The sequence below is a fragment of the Gymnoscopelus microlampas genome, assembly GCF_963454915.1.
Source record: "Gymnoscopelus microlampas genome assembly, chromosome: 2".
NCBI classification, from domain to species: Eukaryota; Metazoa; Chordata; class Actinopteri; order Myctophiformes; family Myctophidae; genus Gymnoscopelus; species Gymnoscopelus microlampas.
The window spans coordinates 21,439,854-21,464,943 of record NC_139939.1 but is presented as its reverse complement, the minus strand read 5'-3'; the positions used below and the strand labels follow the sequence as shown (position 1 = coordinate 21,464,943).

The following is a 25,090-nucleotide window of genomic DNA, read 5'->3' as shown; positions in this document are numbered from 1 at the left end:
GGCCATCCCATGGTGGGGGGCCCTAAAGAAAACAAAACACTTCAGTCACATCACTGCAAGACATTCCGGCGTTCGTCACGTGACGTGCAGTCGACGCGCTCTCTGTTGTGTTTCCATTGGGTACAAACAGACATCTCCGTTTGCAACCGTACGAACGGCCGGAAGTCCCATCCACTCCCATGTTAAAAAAAAAAACGGGTACACGCCCCCGTTTTTTTTTTAACATGGGAGTGGATGGGACTTCCGGCCGTTCGTTCCGTTGCAAACGGAGATGTCTGTTTGTACCCTCTGAACAGAACCAGACAGCAGTGTTGCCATGTCTGCTTATTATAAGCGACATAGGGCGGCCATAGCTGAGTGAGTGGTTAGTGAGCCTGCCTAGGGAGCCAGAGGGCCTGGTTGCCCCAGGTTCGATTCCAGGCCGGGCCAGCATATGTGTCGATGAAATGAAATTTGTCCCTGAGCAAGACTCTTAACCCCTAATTGCTCACAGGTTCTCATTGGAAACAAGACCGCAAGGACTTTCATGAACGACCTGTTAAAAGGAATTATCCTTATCCTTACTGTGGCCTTGTTTTTCTGTAAAGTTTCTTATAAATATTGGTAGTAGGTTTTTGGGCTTGTTTCTGACTAAAGTGTACTTTTCTTATTTGGGCTTTTTTCCGTATGTCGTTTAAACCAGTGGTTCTCAAACATTTCCATGTCAAGGACCCCCCAAATTAACATATATTTGTGGGGACCCCCATATTGGCCATACCAGATGTGTGTTGTTAAAATGTTTCAAGAAAAAAGAAGAAAAAAAAACACTTTTCCCAAGATTTTCTTTTGAAAATATAGATATAAATAAAATGCTCATGTGGCCTGACTGGTCGCTTCTTTTGGGGTTGTTTTCATAGACCTGGTTGCTTGTTTCTCTCGCACAATCTGGCAACACTGCCAGACACAGAGTGAGAGAGAGAGAGAGAGAGAGCCGGCGCGCCCTATTAGGCAGAGTAGGCAGTTGCCTAGGGCGCCACTAGGGGGGGGGGCGCAAAAAAAAAAAAAAAAAACTTTTTTTTTCTTATTTTTTCCAGAATCTAGGTGGCGCTGTGGCAGAAAACGGTGGCGGTGCGGGGGGGGGGGGGGGGGAGGGGGCGCCAGGAAAAATATTGCCTAGGGCGCCAAATTACCTAGCACCGGCACTGAGAGAGGGAGTGAGTTAGAGAGAGTCCATTAGAATGCAGCTCATGTAGTCTATATTCTATTCTACACACATTAAACCACCAGCAAAAACAACATGTTACCGAGGACTTTACAACAACGTAACCGAAACAAAGGGAACAAAGGAAACATATTAAAGTGTTAAAACCTTTAAAAAATGAGTTTGTGTGAAGAAATGCACGGACTGTAGCCAGAGAGACAAAAGACTCCAGTTGTGTGTGTTGTGTTCAGGAGGAAACTTCTTAAAGGTGAGTGGATGCACTGTAATGCAATTCTCTCTAATGTGTTACTACTTTGATCTAACTAGTAGTGTAAAGTAACTAAGTACATTTACTCAAGTACTACTTATAACTATAAGTAAACTTTTTGGGTATTTTTTACTTTACTGGAGTATTTCCAATTTCTGTCGTTTTAGTAGACTTCTATACTCCAATGTAGTGGAGTCAGAGGCAATATTATGCTTTTACTCCAGACTGTAGTTACTTTGTTGAGGATGATTACAAAACATTGTAAACATTGTAAACAACCTATACAAACATTGTGATCCTGTAGATCTGCTATTTTCAAAAGATTTGTATACATTTGAAAACTTGTGAAATGGGATATTCTGCATAATCAGGACTTTCTCATTTTGGTACTTAAAGTATATTTTGATACCAATACTTTTGTACTTTTACCTGTAACAGCTGTGTTTCTACATTGCAGTATTGATACAATACAATTAAGTACCTTTTCCACCACTGACTGGATATAACGTTACTGTATCGCCGTTGTTGTGTCTTCATTGTCCCTCGGGGTTAACAAGGAGGAATTGGATATATTAGTCTTCTTGCATCGATCGAAATAAAGCAAAGAAACAAAATGCAAACAAAAGTGCAGCTAACAGACAGACAGCTGCCATGTTGTTGATGCTTTACAGTGAGCACTATATGGCTTTGTGTATGATTCATAAGGAGGAGTAAAGTAACTAGTAACTCAAGTTTAGTGGAGTAAAAGTACAATATTTGCCCTCTGAGATGTAGTGGACTAGAAGTAAAAGTATTGGAAATACTGAAGTAAAGGACAAATATTTCAAAATTGCACTTGAGATTTGGTATTTGGCAAAGGCGAGGTTGACCCACATAGAAAGCATTCAACAGTAGGCTATATGCTGGTACTAGTGATATTTCTGGTGATATGTAGGTCAGGCTGTTCATTATTTGGGAATGGTGTTTTTTTGTTTTGTTCTTGACTTAAGAATTAGGGTTGTCATAAACACACTACTTCAATTGAGCTGTATTTCCTTTCCCCTTGAAATTTGAGTTTTATATCTATCAACCTGCCTGTCCATTATGTCTAGAATAATTATGTGTATTCTATTGGTGGTTGGTTTCTGTGTTTAATAGGTGTAATCTCTTCCTCATTGATTCTGCATCACCAGGCAGCACTGATTCAACTGCATTCCTCTGGCACAACTCAAGCAATCCTCCACTTGTACTTGAACTGATGTTATCAGCAGCTACTAATAATGTCAATAGTTTAATGGCTTCCTGCTAATTCATCCCATCCCAAAAACTGTGCCTAGCACAAGAATTGAAGTGGTTACTGAAACATTATTATAATAACAATATCTCAAATTTATACAGCTCTTTTTTAAGTACCCAAAGAAGCTTTAGATAGGGGGCATGAGAAAACAACAAAAACAAAAACTTTATTAGGGGGAAAACAGCATTATATATGTAGTGACAACCTCTGTTAAAATGTTGTTTAGTAAAAGTACAAAAGTAAAAGTATGCAAAAAAGTTTTTAATGTATAAAAATCTTTGGAAAATATAAGATCTACAAGCTCACAATGCATCGCATCGCGACGCATTGTGAGCTGCTATTTTCAAATTTCCGAAATGTATACAGAGCTGAAGTGGTTAATGTATGTTTTGTAATAATAATCCAAATCTACAAAGTAACTACTAGTAACTAAAGTTTTCAAATAATTGTAGTGGAGTAAAAGCATAATATTTTCCCCATTCACCTCTTTTCTCCCCTCAGTATTTTTGTTGCAGAATAAATGCAAACCTGCCTGAACCTGACTGCTTATAGACAGGGCTTAATCTTTTAGCAGCACACCTGCAGTCTAGTCTTCTTTGTTGTTGTTGTTGTTGTTGTTGTTGTTGTTGTTGTTGTTGTTGTTGTTGTTGTGTGGACTGAACAGTCAGTAAAAGTTGTTTTTCTTTTAATGTAATACTGGGCACATTTTGCTGAGCTAAAGCCGCTCTGGAATCTGTTAACGAGATCAGCAGCGCCCACTGCACCACCAGACAGTTCCATGCTGTTACAGGGATATGAATAAGCAGAAAGGTATTTTAATACATGGACTTGGAAATTACTAAGATCCCATTAGGTGAGGTTAGTTTCTGAGATTCCAATGTTTCTATATATCGTCTCTGTCGGGTGGAAACTGGTCCAAAACTGTTACTTTTCAGTGTTCAAATTCTTGCTTCTCTTTTTCCCAAAGATTATTTATTTAGGCTTTTATGCCTTTATTGACAGGACAGTAGGCTGACAGGAAATGGGGAGAGAGAGATGAGGAGTGACATGCAGCAAAGGGCGTCGGGATCTGGACTCAATTTGCTTCTTTTGATACTTGTTGTGTGTGACACTGTAGTATGATCAAGTAGGGCATTCATTTACCAAAAAAAAAAAAAAAAAAGTTAGAATATGGAGATAAGAGGTTTCTGCCCGACAGCAACGATACCTCACCTGTTGTGCTATTTCAGTGGTTCTCAAAATGGGGTCCAGGGACCCGTGTTATTATGGATCCCACTTCAGTTCTAGGCAAACCCCGCTGTGATTGGCCAGTACTCTGTGATTGACAGTTCTTGTTTTTGTAACTATGCCTAAACCTAACCTTAACCCTACCCTAACCTCAGTAAAACCAGGGAGCCAATCAGACAGGTAAAGCGGGTCTATATCCTATAACGTTGGTGGGATTCAAAATCCCGCCAGGGACCCGCAGCCCACAGGGTCCCCCCTCCCCCCTCCAAGGGTTCCAAATGGACCCTTGGAGGCCTGTAACTCTTGAGAGTAGGCCTATAAAAATGGAACCAAATGGATGCTTATGGGTCCATTTGGTTCCATTTGTATACTCTCAGAGTAACCTAGCAACAACCCCAAGTCATATTACTTGCACCTGCAAACGTACTTGGCTACTTCTGATTCTGGAATTTCTGCTGTTCTTATCCAATGCGCTGGTTCGCAAAGTGGGGTCCGGAAACCCCCAGGGGTCCTTGAGGGCGTTCCGGGGGGTCCCCAGCAAAATGAGGATTGAGAACATTTTAAACCCTTAAGCCCCTGTTTTATTTCCTGGCTTTTTCGAAAATAGTCGATCTACAAGCTCATAGCGGTTGTACCGCAACGTGTTTTGAGCTGGTAGAGAGTAACAACAGCCTGCTAGCTTTTATTCCGGCACTTGTTTCTTTGTTGGTGTTGGAGCTTGTGATGTTTCCGCCTGTGACTTAATGTGTGTTCATCTGCATATATTTTCTACTGTGTGTACATTGAGACCAGCTCTATGTCTTGTCTACTAGCTTAGACTTGACTTTTGACTATTTCCATCACGTTTAGAGCCTGACTGAATTGATAGTGGAGGCCGATGACATTACCAATATTAGTGAGTAAAACCACCTTTTTCTTTATTTACATATACCATGTATAATAATGTTTTTTCAGTGTTCCCTCAAAAGTGGTTATCAAACACTTATAATAAATAATTCAACTAATAACGAATACATAATGGAGGCAGCCTATTTTACAGTTGAACGATAAACTTTAGTGTCCAAAACAGTCAACTTTACTGTGAATTTAATCATTATCTCCGCCTGGACAAAGGTGTGTCTGTGTGTCAAAGCGCACGTTACCTGGCACCTACGTATATGTGTACAGGTGCTCTATATACAGAGAGAGAGAGAGATAAGAAAAATAGAGACCACAGCTGTGACACATGCACATGTGTGTCATAGATGTGCGTGGACTGGAGAGACATGCCGTTCAGTTAAAGCCCATGACACCAACACACTAAACATAACAACCTACCCCGGCCCGCACATACACCTATGATGCACATGCATGCGTGCACGCACACACACTGGAGACAGGTAGAGGTAGAAAGACGCGTTGTGAGCTTGTATATCGGCTATTTTCAAATAGCCTTGGTATAAAATAGGGCTAGAGTGGTTTATGTATGTTTTATAATGTCATAATGTATATCTGCAAAGTAACAGTAACTAAAGTTTTCAAATAATTGTAGTGGAGTAAAAGTACAATATTTGCCTCTGAGATGTGGAGTAGAAGTAGAAGTACTGAAAATTGGAAATACTCCAGTAAAGTTAAAGCACCTCAAAATTTAGGTACAGTACTTGTGTAAATGTACTGTACTTAGCTACTTTACACCATTGGTATATCCTGGCCTGAAGTACAGTTTTTTTAATCAAACAAGCAGCACAAAACGGCACAGTCAGGCTTCTTCTGTTCTTTCTAGCCTCTGAGGCAGAAGTGGAAACTCCACAGGTTGGTCGGTATAGAGTGACGTCACCTCGGGGGGACGAGGAAACAGCCACTCCAGTTACAGTTGTCCGAATAGGCCTGGAGGGCTGTGAGACTGAACGCTTTCACAGAGGCTTCCTGGTGCCTGGAGTAATCCTGATGCTGGGCATGAAATCAGACACTTTGTTTAGGCTTTAGAACAGTGGTTCCCAAACTTTTTAGCTCGAGACCCAAAAGGGGAATTCGATGTCTCCCCGGGAACCAAACTAGTGAAACTAGCCGATCTACAAGCTCACGTGTCGCATTGCGACACGTTGTGAGCTTTTAGATCTGCTACTTTTTACTAGTCTAATCCTTAAAAGTTTCTTTCTTTTTTTCATATATGAAGTTCTTTTGACAAATGTTTGAAATTGTAGTTATCTCTTTAGATTTAGATTTTCTTTCTTCTTTTTAAAAGGTTTTTTCATTAATGTTTTGAAATAATAATAATATATATATTCTTTAATGGATATTTACTTGTGGGTCCACGACCCACAGATGGGTCCCGACCCAGTGTTTGGGAAACAGTGCTTTAGAAGTCTCAACCAGGAGGACCTCCGTTTTTGCTATTGCAGTTTGATAAATGAATTGACTGACTCTGCATGCTGTTAATGAAGAAATGGAAATGAACAACTCATCTAGGTTAGGTTTGATCCATTTCCTGCAGTTCTCAATATAAAGGTTCTATTTGAGTAACCGGGGCTTACTTGTCGACACTAATCCAGGACAGAAATGTTTCCCATGATCCTTTTGGAGAACCAGTGTCTGGAATTCAGAATGTGGGTCAAAACGGGGAGATGATAACCTTCAAACGAAAGGGGAATGCAGCCCTTTCAAATACTCTTATTATAGCCTCATTCTAATTTATGTAGCCAGTATGCTTCCTTTTATTCATGCTATGGTTACTGGGCTCAATGTGGGGGCTCAGTTACTGGGTTCAGTGGTTGGCAGGGTTTGGGTGGGGTCTTCAGTTTGGGGGTCCAGTTACTGGGTGCAGGGTTTGGGTGGGATCTTTAAATTCTAACCCACATTTCCTGTTATGTTTAGACACATCTCAACTGTTTTTCATATATTTTCGGTCAGTCATTCTATGATAACAAAACACCATAGAAATAACTTCTCCATTTCTCATTGGCTTAATATTATGTTTGGTTTTTGAATCATGTCTATATCTTGCATGAATGCTAAGTCACCCGTGAAGCTATTGTATTGCTGCTAGTATCCATTCCTCAGTGTTCATTTATCTGTTTCTAACTCTCAGAGTCAAATTAACAATGAGGATTTTAAAGTGAAATTCTGGGGGTCCAGGAACGTGGTTTTGAATAGCAGCACACCACCTGAGCATCTCTTACTGCAGGGGTTTTCAACCGGTCCACGGAGGTATTGCAGGTGGTCCCTGGCCATGCATTCAATAATTCAGAAAAAAATATAATGATTTTACTTTTTTGTATTTTACTTTTACTTTTATTTGCTACTCTCGTTTCTTGTTAATAATTAATTAATAATTAACTTAAGTCAAATCTAACATTTCAAAAAGTCAAGTGACCTCTTACGATGTAAACATCCGGTCGCTTCTAATGCGCACATAATTAGTTTACACAGCATACACGCGTGTACAACGTATTCATTGATTTTGGAAGTTTAGAGTGGTGGTATTGTACTTGGAGGTGAACTTGCAACTTGCTACTGAAGTTGCCCCTGGGTGTAGCCTGTGATTAGTGAGTAACAAGTAAGAAAAAAAACCTAATCCATTCTTTTGTTTTAACTCCTCAAGTTAAAACATTCCAAGGTGCGTGAGGAGACTTTGCACACCTCCCCTCGCTGGAGGAGAGCTATAGCTCTCTTTTTGGTTTTGATCCCTTTACTCCTCCTGGTACTAATTTAATGGGGAGTGGCCCTTCTTCTTCAGTGTCTGTGAATGGAACCTCCTGTCAAAGAGAAGAAAAACAGCCCCGCCTTTCCCCACTGACCTTTTTGAGTGTGGAAAAGTTATGATAGGGTGGTGCTTGGTCCTGACACCGCTTTTAACCACAGAGTTTAGACGAGGGGGCACTCACTGCTGCACACAGCAAAGCCCTCAGCGCTCATTTAAAGGAGTAGTTCACCCAAAAAATGACTTATTTTCTATCAATTACACACCCTATGAAGCATTGAATTCATGGAGATTTTTTTGATTACCGGTGGAAAGATGGAAAGAATGCTAATGTAGTCTCCTACCGGAAATACACCCGGTCATCAAATTATTGGCTCACGAATCCTTTTTTTTAAATTCAAGGCTTCATGGGTTGTGTAATTGATAGAAAATAAGTCATTTTTTTAACTCTAGAGAGCGTACAAATTGAACCAAATGGACCCAGTTGTACGCTCTCGGGAGTTACAAATGAATAAATGAATGCTTTAAAGGAGGATGTTGTTGTGTACAGTGCACACTCTACTAAAGCACTGCTTCCGATGTTGTTTGGTTGGTCCGACTCTGAAGTACTTGAAAGGGAGACGTTGAAAAGCAAACGCGCGTCACTTTACATTACCCCGAGTGGACAGGAAAAGCTGAATTTGGTGTGTGGGTGATGATGAATGATGCTGTTGAAAGAATGAGGCCAGGCTTTCAGTCATTTCTGCGTTTGAGCGACAGACAGGGAACATGCTCCTAGTGCAGTGGGTACAACACGAGAAGAAATAACGACGAAATGAGAGGGAAAGCGATCATAACCTTTCCAATCGAGGAACAACAACTTCGCCCAGACAACTCACGCGATAATCTGCATGCCTGACCAAGTGCAAAAAATACGTGTTTTTCACTGCTAACCCGCAGAATGTGGGCTAGTAGGTTCATCTGAACCCACCCTGAACCACTGACATACATTCAGCTATGTGGCAGCACACAGGCGCTGCTTCACAAAGTTGTTTCTCTGGTTTAAATTACAGTCCTGCCTGTCTCCTTTTAAATAGCCGGCCACTCTATTTTTTCCTTTTGTCTCATGCATGCGTGCGGCCGCGCGAGTGGATGTGTGCACATGTGCAAGTGAGCAGCACACACACACACACACACACACACACACACACACACACACACACACACACACACACACACACAGGCACACACACAGGCACACACACAGGCACACGCACACGCATGCATGCACACACACCCACGCAGACACATGCACAGTCACACACACACACACACACACACACACACACACACACACACACACACACACACACACACACACACACACACACACACACACACCTTCTGGCTTGCAATAACAGGACCCGCCTCCCTATGGGATTTCTTATCTGTCAGGGTTCCAGCAGTGCATTTATGCAGCTGGCTGGCTGCAGTCCCTATATGCATTACCACCACTGCATGCACAGCATCATTCACCACAGCACCACACCACCACACTTATATTAGTTTACTGCTGTTGGTCAGTCCATTTCAGCCAATCTGCACTTATTATAACTGTACAGGCAGGGGCCCGAGTAACACTTAAAAGTTTGTTTTGAATGTAAAAGACATACCCTGTAACTTTTTCAATTTAACAAAAGTCATCATCTTTGATTTAATGGGCGGCCATAGCTGAAATGTTACTGAGCCCGCCTAGGACTCAGGAGTTCCCGGAGGTCACAGGTACGATTCCAGCTCTCAGCGATGTGTCGAAGTGTCCCTGAGCAAGACACCTAATCGTGGCAAATATCTTGCAGTGTAGAAGCCTTTAACTGCTCCCCCCTTCACGCTCCTCTGTGGGCAGCACTCAGCTGGGTGAAGCTGAAAACCGAAGTTACCCCGTGGGATGTGATGGTGAGGTATCAAAATTTAAAAAATGAATTTAATCTGTCACTGTTATGTCTGCCCCCGACACTGGAAATGTAAGTTCATACACTGTCTCTGACAATGTTGTTGCTTTCCAAAATAACCCTGTAGCATTCGTTTTGGAGAGTTACTTCCTTGGTTTTGTTTCAAACAGAATTCTGGGAATTGCAGTTCACGATCAGGATCTTTAAACCTCTTTATGACATCACAGACTTGAGCACGTACTACAAGTATGACTGTCAGTTTTAGGCTGATAGATAGTGAGGCTGTTGTGAGTTAGTAAGGCAGTTTAACTGAAACACAGTTAAAGTGTAATTTACTTCAACATGACGCATTCTTATTATAAGTAAGCTTTGCATGCATCCCTTCATCGTGATTCTTAGGAAACATGCTGATGATGATGATGACAAAAAGGGTTATATTTATACACTCTGAAAGTGAAACTAGGATTTTACTGTGTATTCACGTTTGCTGGTGATGGCCTAACTTTTGCAATAGCCATTAACCGACCAGTTCCCTGTAAAAACGTACTGGGATCAGTCTGTGTATATGACTCATGCCATCTTTGTGTGGGTGTGGGACACTTAATCTTTGTCATCTTGTTAATCTTTGTTAATAAAAATGCCGGGCTTGGGCAGGGGATGGCAATTTTCCACCACTGTCATCAAAAGTGCGGCCATGTAAACAAAATGACAGAGACTTGCATGCTAAGTGATGATTGATGACTTGTTGTTTTCTGGAAGTCCCCATAGCGTGTCCTCTGCATAGCGTGTGCTCTGCAGAGAGGCTGCTGGCTGCAGCCAGAAGATGCAATTCAGGAACTGGTTACATGTCGCCTTTCCGACGGTTACTAACCCTATACCTAACCCTAACCGCACACGGAAGCCACGTAGTCGGAGTAGTGGGATGTCGGAATGGAAGGCGGTTACCTCAGGGGTTGTGTTGTTTTGCAATTTTACTCCACACGTTTTCGTTATTTCGTTTTTTTTTTAAATACAGTAGCAGAAATACTGAAAATAGCAGCTCTACAAGCTCACAATGCATCACGATGTGACACATTGTATAAGATAAGGCTTAAGTGGTTGGTTAATCACACTATTAATCAATTCATTCGATTCTAAAAAAATAAATAAGCATCCTTTCATATAGATGTGTTGATGTATTTTTAAAAAAGCTTCTAGATTATTCAATTAATTAAAAAAGTTATAAGAAAATTATCGATAGTTACAGCCCTAAAACACACATGCACGCACGCACGCACGCACGCACGCACACACACACACACACACACACACACACACACACACACACACACACACACACACACACACACACACACACACACACACACACACACACACACACACACACACACCATAGACTGTATAAATGAGATGGACAAACCCCCTCCGCTGCTTTCTACAGACCGAAAATGAATCGTTTGCTGCAGACTGTAAGTCCGCCATCTTTCACTACGCGTCAGAATGAGTTCAGACCATTATTGGTTGGGTAACTTGTCAATCAAGAGCGGGGGGCGGGGAATGAATGCTATTGGTTGTGTAGCGTGTCAATCAAATCATCCCGCCCCTCCTAGAGAATAGCCTACTTTATCGTCAATTTTATAATAAATAGAACCATAATTTAGCAAAACGCATATCCTGATGATTGAAAGGAGACTTTAAACTAGCGACTGGAAGCATATAGAATTTATGACAATTTTTATTACAGTAAGAAAATCGAGTCTGAAAGTTGGTAAAAACCCATCGGCTTGCGTTAAAATAAATTCTTTCTGAACTCACAGGTCGGCACGGGTGAAACAGCGCCTCTCGCTGGACATTTACTAAACATCCGGGTTGGCCTCATAGTAAATATCTCAGCCTTGCCCCTTGACACACACACACCTGTGAGCATTTGCAATGAGCAGGTCTTGGACACTGAGGCTATTCATTAGTGCTAGCATGGAACATGTATCATAACGCCCACTGGGAGAAGCGTAGCGTCCCCCCCACTGCTCTCTCACCATTATGGGCTTTAAAAGGAACCACAGCAAAGTCTCACTAGCATGGCCTGTTGGTCTCTTTCATTATTCAAGACAAAACTCTCACAGTCCTTCTACCCCCCTGTCTCCTTCTCTCTATCTCTTCCCCCCCTGCTCGCTTTCTCCCTTCTCTCGCTCTCTCGCTCTCTCGCTCTCTCGCTCTCTTGTGTGTGTGTGTGTGTGTGTGTGTGTGTGTGTGTTTATCTTAGAAACAGTGTTTCCCTGTGTAGCAGTGCCAGTGACCGTGTTCCTGTGTGGCTGAGACTAGCTCAGAAGTGTCTTTGTTTGCTAGCAGCTGAGACTGACTCCCACACACACACACACACACACACACACACACACACACACACACACACACACACACACACACACACACACACACACACACACACACACACACACACACACACACACACACACACAAACTAGTGTTCTGAATGAAGCTCATACTGTTAAAGTTGGTTCAGTGTTTTGCTTGTTAATTGGATATGACAGCAGTTGAATGAAGCTGGTGATGTGGACAACATACAAACAGGGCACTCTGCCTGGCATAAACTGGAAGCTCTCCTCTTGTTTACTACAGTTCCCAGCATGCACCTCCCCATTTTCATTTCCATTGATCCAAAGCTTAGGGAGGAAATTGTAGTCATTCGCAGTAAGATCCACACACGTGGAGACATTGTTTACCTGGATAACCGAAGCCTGATTTGTACTTAGTTGAGCGCAGGTGTCGCACACCAGAAATAGCCGATCTACAAGCTCACAACGTGTCACAGTGCGACGCGTTGTGAACTTGTAGATCTGCTATTTACACTACGCAACACTGGCGCTCACTGCAGCGAACTATTACTGCGGCTTGAGTCTTCACTGGCTGGCCCCATCTCTGTTATCTGTCTATGTTCAGACCCCTGACGGCGTTCCAGGAAATCTCTGCTTGTTTTCATTATTATTGGCTCACTCCTGCAAGCCTTGTGTCTCCCTTCCCCCTTTCTGTCACTCTCTCACCCACCTGACCTCATATCTCTCTTTTTCACTCTCTTACTCTGCCTCTGTATGTGTCTGTCTGCCTGCCCTCCTCTCCTTTATCACCCGATTTCCAGGGAATTGTTCACAGCACGTCAGGTTTCTGTCCAGATGATAACCGACTGAGTCAGCCTTTGTTTCCACATAGCCGTCGTCCTATTGAGACGATAACCAGAGTTATCCAGCCAGGTACTCTGAAACAGCAAAATAGTTGTCTTGGATGACTTAAAAAACTTACTGTACCTACCCTTATTCACCTGACGTTTTTTCCCCTTAAGATTTATTTTTGGGCTTATTATGCCTTTATTGATAGTTTATTGTAGATAGACAGGAAACGGGGAGAGAGAGAATTAGGAGTGACACGCAGTAAAGGCTGTCGGGATCGGGACTCGAACCCGCGACGCACATTGGAGCCTAGGTGCCCGGACCGCTAGGTCAGCGGTCCGGGCCATTCACCTGACTTTTTCACAAATTATTTTACAGCATGCTTGTGTTAGATACAGAGCCCAACCGATGCCAGATCTTTGGGTTCGATTCCAAAAAGTTGTTTCCTCTTTAGTTGTGTGTGATATTAGTCATTAATCCACTGGCACTCAGGGAGCAGTTAGGGGTCAAGTCAAGTGTCCTCCTCAGGGACACTTCAACAAATAAACTGTGCCAGCCAAGGTTCTAACCGGCGACCTTCTAATTCCCAGACAGCAGGTTCTCTACCCACTCATCCATGGCCGTCTGCGATGTGACGTTTCCCATGGACGTTTCTGTGGAATGCTACTGGATGGCTGCTATTTATCTCCGCTTACTGTAGTCTGCTCTCACCATAGGCCACGTTCAGATCTCCTCAGTCTTGCCAAAAATCGAATAAACAGCTTCAATTTTGGAAAATGGAAAAATCAGCTCTGATAGTCCCTGCCTGTGCCAGTGCTCAATGCCCACGTGCAACTTTAGATCCATTGGCCGTCATCTTCAGGAGTTAAATCGATGCAGACAAACAGAGGTTTTGCTTTTTTATTGAATTCCTGACCTTTACTTATAAAAGAGTATTTCTACATTGCAGTATTGATACTTTTACTTAAGTAAAAATTGTGAGTACTTTTTCCACCACTGGTCTTAAAAATGCAAATGACTAGTTGTTTAGCACTGTGTTTTGCCCCCTTCCGGCGGTGGGGGTGCATGGTTGGAGAGCAGGCGCTGTTCGTGGACATAGTCCAAACATCCAGACTCTCTGTCCCATTTGTCTATGTTGTTGTTTTCTCCGTCTCCCTGTGATGGAGGGGGCGATGGGCTTCCTTCCTGTGTGAGATAAAAGCGTGTGGATGGACAGACAGCGCATCGCCCCGGCTCACTTTGGACTGTGAAACACTGCCAGAGATAGAAAAGCTGCTATAATAGTTTCAGCCTGGGCTGGAAAAGAAAGCAACAGGGAGGGAGGCTGTGAGTGCGAAAAGCAACAAAGATATAGAGAGATGTTGGGAGTGAACACGGGACATGGGACAATATTGACTGAACTTGACTGAAAACAAACGAACAAGAAAAGAAAACACTGTACAGTTCCAATGAGCGACTTTTTAGTTTCACACATTACTCAGTCCTTGGAGATGCAAGGAAGGCCATTTCAAAACAATTGTGCCTTAAATATCCTCACTGTTTTGGCAGAAACCTTTATGTCTTTTCATAAATGAATGCCTTATTTTATACTTTGTCGTATGACAGCTTCGTGCGAAAGTAGCAAAAGTAGCCTATCTATATCTTCACCTATAATGACATGCTCAAAAATAGGAACACTAGGTTGAAAGTGGTTAAGTCTGTCTGTGGGTTTTATAAATATTGAACCAATGGAAAGTAGAAACAAGAACGTGTGACTAAATAATAACTACATTGGATCCATTTGAAACACAGGTTCTCTTTTCCGTGTCCTGAAAGGTCCTGAACATACAAGGTTTTCGATATTGAATCCTGTCATTTACTGCCAGTGTGGGAGGGACGTCACTCTGGTGTTGTTGGAACCATCCATGGCTTCCAGCTGGAAAATGAGTGCATTTGAGGACATAGGAATATAACTCAGACGAGAAGAAGGACAGGGGGAGGGGCAGAAAATGTGAGGCGTGTGTGTGAGAAGTCAGAACCTGTGGACAAAACAGAGAGAATGAAATGAACGTGACTATCCGTAGAGCAGTGGTGTAAAGTAACTAAGTATATTTACTGAAGTACTGTACTTAAATACAATTTTGAGGTATTTTTAGCGGTGCCAACCGCTCTACACTTGGCTTTTACTCCGTGTCTGTGTGTGTGTCCGTCCGTATATGAGCCCGGGATGAGCACGGGATGAGCACGGCAAAGAAGCAACACATACAAACACACGCACACACACACACACACACACACACACACACACACACACACGGACTTGGAGATTGCCTATGCCATCTCTCCTCTCATTGGCCACACGTGCCACTGGTTATCAAAGAGGGGTCCAGGGACCCCCAGCGTATGTTATGTCCGTCCGCCCGCATGAGCACGGGATGAGCACGGGATTTTAAACAGCTATAACTCCAGTTTGCAGCATGCCACCAAGTCCAAATTTGGTATGTGGACTTAGACCACCAATACGGGACGAGCACGAATTGCTGAAGCCCCGCCCCCTCTGTCTTCCCATTGGCTGGCCTTTAACCAGCCATAACTCAAGTTCGCAGCATGCTACGGAGTACAAATTTTGTACACGGACTAAAACCACCAATAGGGACAAACTGTAATTACTTAAGCCCCGCCCCCTCTGTCTGCCCATTGGCTGGCCTTTAAACAGCCATCATTCCAGTTTGCAGCATGCTACCAAGTACACATTTGGTAAGTGGACTCAGACCACCAATAGGGACGAACTGAAATGAGTTAAGCCCCGCCCCAAAGGCACCGCTTCCTTCACACAGGGTGTGATTTTTTTGTTTACTGCAGTATTTCTAATTTTCAATACTTTTACTTCTACTCCACTACATCTCTGAGACAATATTGTACTTTTTCTCCGCTACAATTATATGAAAACTTTAGTAACTAGTTACTTTGTAGATTTTGATTTATTACAAAACACACTAACCACTTCAGCCCGATACATATTTCGGCCATTTGAAAATAGCAGATCTACAAGCTCACAATGCGTTGCGATACGACGCATTGTGAGCTTGTAGATCGGCTATTTTCAAAAGATTTTTTATACAGTTTGAACTTGTGAAATGGGACATTCTGCACAATGAGTACTTTTACTTTTGGTACTTTAAGTACATTTTGATACCAATACTTTTGTACTTTTACTGATATGAAGTATATTTAGTTGTTTTTTTTAGTTTTTTTTTTTACTTGTAACAGAGTATTTCTACATCACAGTATTGAAATTTTTACTTAAGTAAAGAATGTTAAAGTACTTTCACCACCACTGCCGTAGAGAGAGGGGAAGAGAAGGAGAAAGAGACGGAGAGAGAGAGGGGCCGTGAGAGAGAGCGAGAGCATTCCAGCGGACCAGCACCTCAGTATTCCTGACTGTGGCCAAAAGCAGGAATTTCCTCCAGTCGCACCACAGCCCCAAAGTGACTGGTCTGCTTTGTCCGTCTGATCCGCACAGGGCTGCAGACAGACAGACAGCGACCCGTCTCTCCAGACGTAAACAGTCCAGCCAGACGCGGAGGGGACCCTCTTCTGTCTGCGGAGCGACGACAACAAAGACAACATGGCCCAGTGCAGCACACCGCCCAGGAGCCCCCCTCCTCCTGGTGCCATGGACAGGAGTGGTAGCTTCTTCAAGGTAAGAAGAACTGACTATAGCTCAGTGGTTCTCAAACTCTTTCGTGCCATGCCAGGATCCCCCAAATTGATGTATTTGTGCCCCCCCCCCCCCCCCCCCATCTCTGAAAATGTTTTTGTGCCAGGGAAACCCCAGAAGAGAAGATTTGTGTTAAAAAAATACAAAATTATTATTTTATCAAATTTGCCAAAAAATAGCAGATGTACAAGTTCGCTTGTACGTGTAAATAGATAAAGTGGTTAAAATTATTGTGATGCTACATTAACTACTTTAGCTGGGGACCCCCTAGAACCTGCCCATGGACTCCTGGGGGTCCCCGGACCCCACTTTGACAACTACTGGACTAGCTTAATACACCGGTTCTAAAAAGTGGGGTCCGGGGACCCCCAGGTGTTCCTGAGTGGGGTTCCTACATACAAGCTCGCTAGATCTGCTATTTTCCAAAAATCTCAAACAAATATGAAAATGTTTGAATATTTTTTTAACATTTCAACAACAGAAATGTTGTATGGGGTCGCCTGGCACAAAATATTTTCAGATGGGGGTCCGCGGCCAAATACACATTAATTTGGGGGGTCCTTGACATGAAATATTTTCAGATGGGGGTCCGCGGCCAAATACACATTAATTTGGGGGGTCCTTGACATGAAAATGGATGGATGGATGGATGGATGGACAACTCACTGATTGGCTGTTTCGTCATCATTTCTGTTTGCATATTTATGCCTTCCTTTCCATGTTTGCTGTCTGCTGTGTCTTAAACGTCTGGGTCTGTTTATCATTTGTGAGCAGTTCTTGCACAATCTCTGTTTTGAATCCAGACTTGTGTATTTATTTATCCATGTAGTTGTACTTGAGCTTCGTGTTATTAGAGTACCACCCTTTGGTTCATAATGTTCACAGAGTAATAACACATTTTGATCGATGAGAATTCAAAGTAGGGGTCGCATCCAGATTAACTTTCCTAGTATCACTGTCATAATGTTGCTGTTCTTCTGTGGGGGAGGAAGAGGAATGAAGAATGCCAGCTGCAATTGTTGGACACCAGACAAACACGCGCACACATGCTCACACACACACACACACACACACACACACACACACACACACACACACACACACACACACACACACACACACACACACACACACACACACACACACACACACAGAGCAGTTGTGTTCAGATATGATGAAGCATGCAATACGTCATCATCTCCGGCTCATTAAACCAGTCCGTGGCCTTACTGCAGGAAGAGGAGGCGTTTATAGACGGATAATGAGCCAGGTCTCTCTCGCAGATCCCGACCGATACTCTGGCCGATACTCTGGTACCACCGATTACCGATTTGACCATATTTGGTCAAAAACGGCAAAATGGGCCCGGTCGGTTGGCGTAACCGTCTGGGCACCTAGGCTGGTAATCCAGCCTGACAGCGTGTCGCGGGGTCGACTCCCGATCCCGACAACCTTTGCTGCATGTCACCCCCCCATCTCTTTCCCCATTTCCTGTCAGTCTAGTGTTCCTATCAATAAAGGCAGAAAAAATATATATATATATCTTTCTATCTTTTTTTTAAAACGGCAAAATGTTTGAGTCAATTTGAATAACTTACATTTGATTGAAGTTTGTATTTAAGAACATTTAACTAGAATTCGGAAAAGTGCATATAATTATTTTCTGTATGTCTGTCTCAAAAAAGGAATAAAGTACCAATCATAAATAAATTGAAAAAGAGCATTTAATCCATCCAAAATAGCCGATCTACAAGCTCGCAACGTGTCACAACGTGTGAGCTTGTAGATCTCTGTGAGCTTGTAGATTTGCTATTTTTGAAAAGGACTGAGAAAGTTTGAAAATGTTCCCCTACAATGGCCAAAGTAGGGACGCCAGGTTGAAAGTGGTTAAAAATCGGGGCACATCGGCTGCAAATTGCTGTTATCAAAGTGAAATATTGGCTGATATATCGTCCAGGCTGATAGATCGGTCAGGCTCTACTCTCTCTCTCTCTCTCTCTCTCTCTCTCTCTCTCTCTCTCTGTCTCTCTCTCTCTCTCTCTGTGCTGCGGTCTCAGTCAGCCTGAATGGTTTCAGGGTCAGATGACACAAGCGGATAATTCTGGCCAGTCATTATGTCATATCTGAGTGTACGGCTCAACTGCTTCTGCAGAACTACTTACTCAGACTTCTGCTGGACTGTTTAGCTCTCACTTGCTCCACTTTTATATCTCCAGACAGTACTCAGTAAAATCCCCAGCGTTGATTTAACCACATGAACCGTAGAGTCCCTATTATGCGCATAACATTCTGCAAAACATTGTGGATCTACAAGCGCCGCGACATGTCGCAAAACACTTGCAGATCTGTTATTTGCAGAAAAGAGACTTGGAAAACAAGAAAGGGGCCAAGTAAAGACGCCTGAGAAACACCTGTAAACGAAGAACATACTTTGAGAAAGTGAAATGAAAAATGTAACTCTTCGAGTTAAGTGAAACACTTTGTAGATACACATTGCATATCTGGATACCCATGGGGTTTGGCAGGCTGCCTAGCAATTATCTCAATCCCTTGATGCGTCTGTGCGTGAGCAGCACAAGTAGGTTAATAATTATTACCATAGGCCTATATTTTTCTTTAAATTGGCCAGCAGTGACAGTTTACCTGACAAGCTAGCAAAAATACAAAATTCATGTTTAGGCTGTGCTTGCTGACGAATGAAAATGCAGTGCACAGCGCTCAAGAGAGTTCAGTGTGTACTGTGAAAGTAATGTTTTTGTTTTGTTTAATTCTACCTTACCTGTTCATGTGTTTGTGTACACAATATTGAAGATACTAAACACATATTGAGCCTTCTGTAGATTCCAATGCCCTACTTTGAACTGTGTCTTTAAACTGTCTCCTTCTCAACAGCATTTATACTTTATACTTTGTCAAAGACAAAAAAATAGCAGATCTACAAACTCACAACATATCGCAGCACGACACGGTGTGAGCTTGTAGATCTGCTGTTTGTTCTGCTGCATCTCTACTGTGCTGCCAGTGTTTCCTGATAGGTTCCAGGAACTATTGAAAGATTCCACGGTCCACCATTGCTGTAAAGGAGTTGGTCGCTCTGTGTGCACATACTGTAGTGACTCACTATCCATATCTAAAGAGTGTACACGCTTATTAGACTCTTATGTCTCGACAACTCTTTCCTTCAGGCCTAGGTTCTCTGGGCGCCTTCCATGCAAATCCTCAGTGTCAATTTAACTCTGAAAGTGTAAAAACGTTGACCCATTTGCGTCAACTCATACCCTCTCAGATTCAAATGAACACTGAGGATTTTACTGAGTGTGTGTGTTCAAAATAGAACACATGTTTTCTGATTGACTCGGTCCATGGCTTTAACGACGGCTCATGCAGAGAATCACTTACCTCCACACAAACACGCGTAGACACTTGCATAAGCTACACCACACAAACACACACACACACACACACACACACACACACACACACACACACACACACACACACACACACACACACACACACACACACACACACACACACACACACACACACACTACGTGCCAGCCTAAACACTCACAGTCTTTCTCACACACACACACGCACACACACACACACACACACACACACACACACATCAAAGGTCCTGGAATTTATCAAGGGTCCTGGAAAATATTTGGCTATGCATTGTTTTTGGCTATTGATTATTTTTAATACAAAACCTTTTCATAAACATGTATAACATTACACGAAATATGTAACATAAGTAGTTTTTCGCCGAACAGGCTGTGTAACACCCCATCCGCACTGCCAGCGATGCGACGTGACGTGACGCGACGCGAGCGGGCGATGAAATCTCATTAAAATACATGTTTTTGAATGAGACCGTCCTGACCTACCGCAAGCGACAACGAACCGTGCAACGACGTCGTCCACCCCTCCTATTTTCGCTCGCAGGCTCTATTTGAGCGAGGTTTCGCGGCTGTGCCCCACCCCCAAACACTTTTTATTGTTTTTTATTTATTTATTTTGCTACACTGCCTATCTTTGGGCATTGTACATAGGAGTAAGAGACACATTATTGCGCTGAATGATTGTTATATAGGCCTGGAAATTGGGCTAAATATTCTGGAAAAGTTTTGGAAAAGTTTTGGAAATTCATTGCTAAAAATGTGTGGGGACCCTGTGTTTGTGTGTGTGTGTGTGTGTGTGTGTGTGTGTGTGTGTGTGTGTGTGTGTGTGTGTGTGTGTGTGCGCGTGCTTGCATGCGTGTGTGTGTTCACGTGCGCTAAAACCTCAAACGTTCTCCATCTTCTGTGTATCTGGACAGGAAACAGAGTAGATGACAGAAGGGGGAGTGGTCTGACAAACAAAGAGGTGAATAGAAGAGTTTCTATTCCTGTATACCTCTCTTGGTAGCAGCCGTTTGATCTCTGTCAGGCAGAAAGCTTGTTTTTTCATAAATGAATGACCTATTTTATACTTTGTCGTATGACAGTGTCGTGCAAAAGTAGTTATTGTAGTTGTAAAAGTAGTTAGTTATTGTATTGTAGTGTATTTTCACTATTGACATTATTTTATTCGTTTTTTACATTTTGGAAAATGTAATGACATGCCCAAAATAGGGACGCCAGGTTGAAAGTGGTTAAATCTGTCTGTGGGTTTTATAAATATTGAACCAATGAAAAGTATTACCAAGAGCTTGTCACTAAATAATAACTACATTGGATCCATTAAGAACACAGGTTCTTTTTTTCCATTTCCTGAAAAGTAATGTTTTTTGGATATACACGGTTTTCCATTGCTATAAAAGTCATCAGTGTTAAACAAGGCCCCTGGTTGTATTTATTGCCATTAGCGCTCCACAGTGCATTCATTATAACTCGTGTGTTCACTGACCTTCATTTTCTGGCTGAAGAATTTCCCTTCATCTGCGTTTGCCGTTTCTTTAGTTCCTTTACACACCGGGGGCGTTTATTTTGTGCGATTCATTCGCATTAATTCATTTTAAACTGTTGTTTGTGTCGCGAGGACGTCCACACAGAGCACGGATATAACGAGGCGATGAAGCGACGCCATTATTTTTTTTCGAAACAATGTGCCTTTTTCAGCGCAAATAAAATCATCAACCTGTAATTAACTGTTTGATGTGAAAGGTTCGCTGACACATTTTCAGATAATTTATTCATCACACTCCTGGTGTGTAAGGACCATTATTCAACACCTTTCATTGTATCAGATACAGTAGCCTCGTTTGGTTCACAACCTTTTCCATGCCAAAGACCCCCACATAGCCATAGCCTCTGGCTGCAGCCCCACTATTACAAAATGGTTTAAGAAATAATAGAAAATGGCTGATCTAAAAGTAAATCGTCTATTTTTGCTATACTAGAAGTTCGGGCAGCTAGCCTCACACCTGTACGTCCCACCGCCGATCCGACCGATATGTCAATTGTGTCTGGGGCTTTGTCAGAGTACCCGTTGTACCCGTGTCCCTTTTGTGCCCATATGGAGATCTCTGTATGTGTCAGTCCTTGTCCGTCGGCCCCATATAAATATGCATATGATCATACTGTATATGGGCTTAGCGGTCGGATCTGTGGCTCTGGACAACCGGATCTCCATAATTATGCCTATATATGGGCGTATCGGGTTTGTTTATAAATGGTAAATGGTGCATTTATATAGCGCTTCTTCTCCGAAGCGCTTTACATTGATTGTGCCATTAACCCATTCAAACACACATTCATACACCGATGGCGGAGGAAACCATGCAAGGCACCAACCTGCTCATCGGGAGCAATTAGGGGTTCAGCATCTTGCTCAAGGACACTTCGACACTAACTCTAGGGGAGCGCCCCAGCCCGGGATCGAACTGGGAACCTTGCGGTTTCTCCAGTTCACTCTACCCGGCCACTCTACCCCTGAGCCACTGCCGCCCCTTTATGGTTATGTCGGCGTCATAGTGACGTGGCTGTGGTCTGCCCGCCCTCCCATTAGCCAATTTGAATATAATACATTATAAACCTGGCAGCCCACATTTGAAAACCTATAGTATAGCTTATATGTCCCTCTGGTTTTGCAGTAGGTGATGATTAATACAACTATCTTACATACATTATTTGCATGCCCAATGCCAAAACCCTTTGGCAAGAGATTGAAAACTCTGATTTAAAAGAACCTCTGAAACTACAACATCTTTTGGGTGTTAGTTTACTAGGAAAGATCAAATGTACACCTTTTTAACATACAGTATTGCGTGTGATGGCCATGAAGCAGGAGACATGGGAACTGGCAAATCCACTAAACATAAATTCATAGCTATCAACAATAGAACAAACAACCCTATGTTTGTGAAACACTGATGTAATGTGTGTACCTATCCCATAACGTTGGGCACCACAGATGATCTGTTGACCAGCTCCCTCCATCCCTCTCTGTCCTCAGCAGCTCTCATTGCCTCACTGAGTTACACGTGAGTCCATTCTCCGATGTCTCCGATGAACAGTGTTGGAAAAAGTACTTTCTTACTTAAGTAAAAGTATCAATACTGCAATGTAGAAATACTCCGTTTAGTCTGTAATTCAAAATTTACTTGAGTAAAAGTACAAAAGTATCGGCATCAAAATGTACTTAAAGTACCAAAAGTAGAAAGTACTCATTATGCAGAATGTCCCATTTCAAAAGTTCAAAAGGTATAAAAGATCTTTTGAAAATAGCCGATCTACAAGCTCACAATGCGTCGCATCGAGCTTGTAGATCTGCTATTTTCAAATGGCCAAAATGTATATAGGGCTGAAGTGTTTAGTGTGTTTTGTAATAATAATCTAAATCTACAAAGTAACTAGTAACTAAAGTTTTCATATAATTGCAGTGGAGTAAAAGTACAATATTTTCCTCTGAGATGTAGTGTGGACTAGAGGTAAAAGTACTGAAAACTGGAAATACCCCAGTAAAGTAAAAAATACCTCAAAACTGTACTTAATTACAGTACAAGAGTAAATGTACCGATGATAAATTGACTTTCCACCACTGCCGATGAAACACTGATGTAAGCAGTATAAAAAAAATAAATCTATCAAAGTGTGTCAACCATTGAGGACATTTTTAGACCGTGTGTCTTTGTTAGGTTTCTGAGTTGACCACCGCCAGCCTCATTTAGTAACTGCGTAGACCTCACAGCTGCCTTAACACTGCAGTTAACTGGCTGACTCATGCCGTATATCGTATAATACAACATTTGCGCTGACAGAGAGAGAGCTTTTGGGGAGGGAGACAGAACTGGCTCCAGTCGTCCTATTTTTCAGGGGGGGAATTACAGGGGCCTGTGGTCACCGTGGTCTGGCCTGGAGCCTTCGTCGTGCTGGAAACGCTTGAAAATGATGCCTCCTAGTGGGTTATCAGAACCAGACATTATGGGTAAGACTGCTCAAGGTGGCAAAGCTTTTCCTGTTTCTGGCTCATTCCTATCATGTTAAAACAGTGGTTCTCAAAGTGGGGGATGGGGACCCCCCCCCCCCCCCCCCCAGAGGTCCTTTTGGGGGGTCCAGGGGGTCCCCAGCAAAATGAGGAACAGTTTAACCACTGTACCATTGGACCACTTCACCCATTTTCAACCTTATCATCATATAATTGGTTCTCACTAAGGCTCATTATAAGACGGCACCATTTCTGTCTACTCGCTCTGTGTCTTGGAGGAGGGCTGTGGACAGTTATTGTAGGTAGGCAGATTTGGATTTTCTTCCTGCTTTTTGTTATTGATGCAAGAACAGTGTCTTCTATTTCAGCATGCTAACTTTCCAGGAAAAGAAAGGCTGTACTTTCTATTAGCTTGGAATCCGTATCACTGGTAGGCAGGTTACTGAACTGTTCATTATAGAAATGGTACCATCTTATAATGCGCATTAGTGAGGACCAAATTGTATGAAGATAAAAATGGGCAAAGTGCTCTTTTAAGCTTAAAGGAGCAGTGGTTTCCCCCCTCAGAGGTCCTTTGGGGGGTCCAGGGGGTCCCCAGCAAAATGAGGAACAGTTTAACCACTTAAAGGACCACTTCACCCATGAGGAACACGAGGAACATGGCCAATCAACAAGCTCACTATGTGTCACGATTGTGAGCTTGTAAATCGTTGCCAATGAGAGGCACAAAATAGGGACACCGAGTTGAAAGAGGTTAATGTCACTATAATATCACCAGCTAGAAGGCAATGAGAGAATATACTGAATCAAATATAAGAATGACTATTCAGATCTTTTTTCTTTAAGTTTTCTCCCTCCCCACCTACAGTATAGACTGTCTACAGTATAACTGTCTATACTTATAGACAGTTATACAGTAGAATTCTGCACTAAATCTAATCTAACAGCTAAGATCTTCTCCTATCTGCATTCCTGGCGGTCCGTGTCTCAATACATATTAATTTGGGGGTCCTTGACATGAGAATGTTTCAGAATGCAAGTTTCAACATCAACTCAGATATTTGAGAAGAGGTTAACGTACCCTTGAATTGTGTTGTAATACCTCTGTAGAAGTGAAGCAAAGCTGTAGGGACAAGATGATATCAAACATTCCAGGCAGAGTTGGCGACCTGTTTCCTTAGAAAAACAAACCTGCTGCAAGGCAAGGCAAGTTTATTTGTAAAGCACATTTCAACAA

General features: G+C 42.5%; 1 protein-coding gene across 4 annotated transcripts in view; it reads left to right on the top strand.

Moving 5' to 3' along the window:
- The first annotated feature begins 1,208 nt into the window (after positions 1-1,208).
- Positions 1,209-25,090, top strand: part of LOC311063209 (ras and Rab interactor 2-like) — a 52,370-nt gene continuing 28,488 nt past the window's right edge. For 2 of the 4 annotated variants that reach the window (XM_084082492.1, XM_084082495.1), the window contains exons 1-2: positions 1,209-1,448; positions 16,243-16,422. In XM_084082492.1, coding sequence (XP_083938618.1) covers positions 16,348-16,422 — 75 coding nt within the window. In that variant the 5' untranslated portion in view covers positions 1,209-1,448; positions 16,243-16,347. Of the gene's footprint in view, positions 1,453-16,242; positions 16,423-25,090 lie in introns of all 4 variants that reach the window. The other 2 variants (XM_084082494.1, XM_084082493.1) reach the window with 2 other exon arrangements.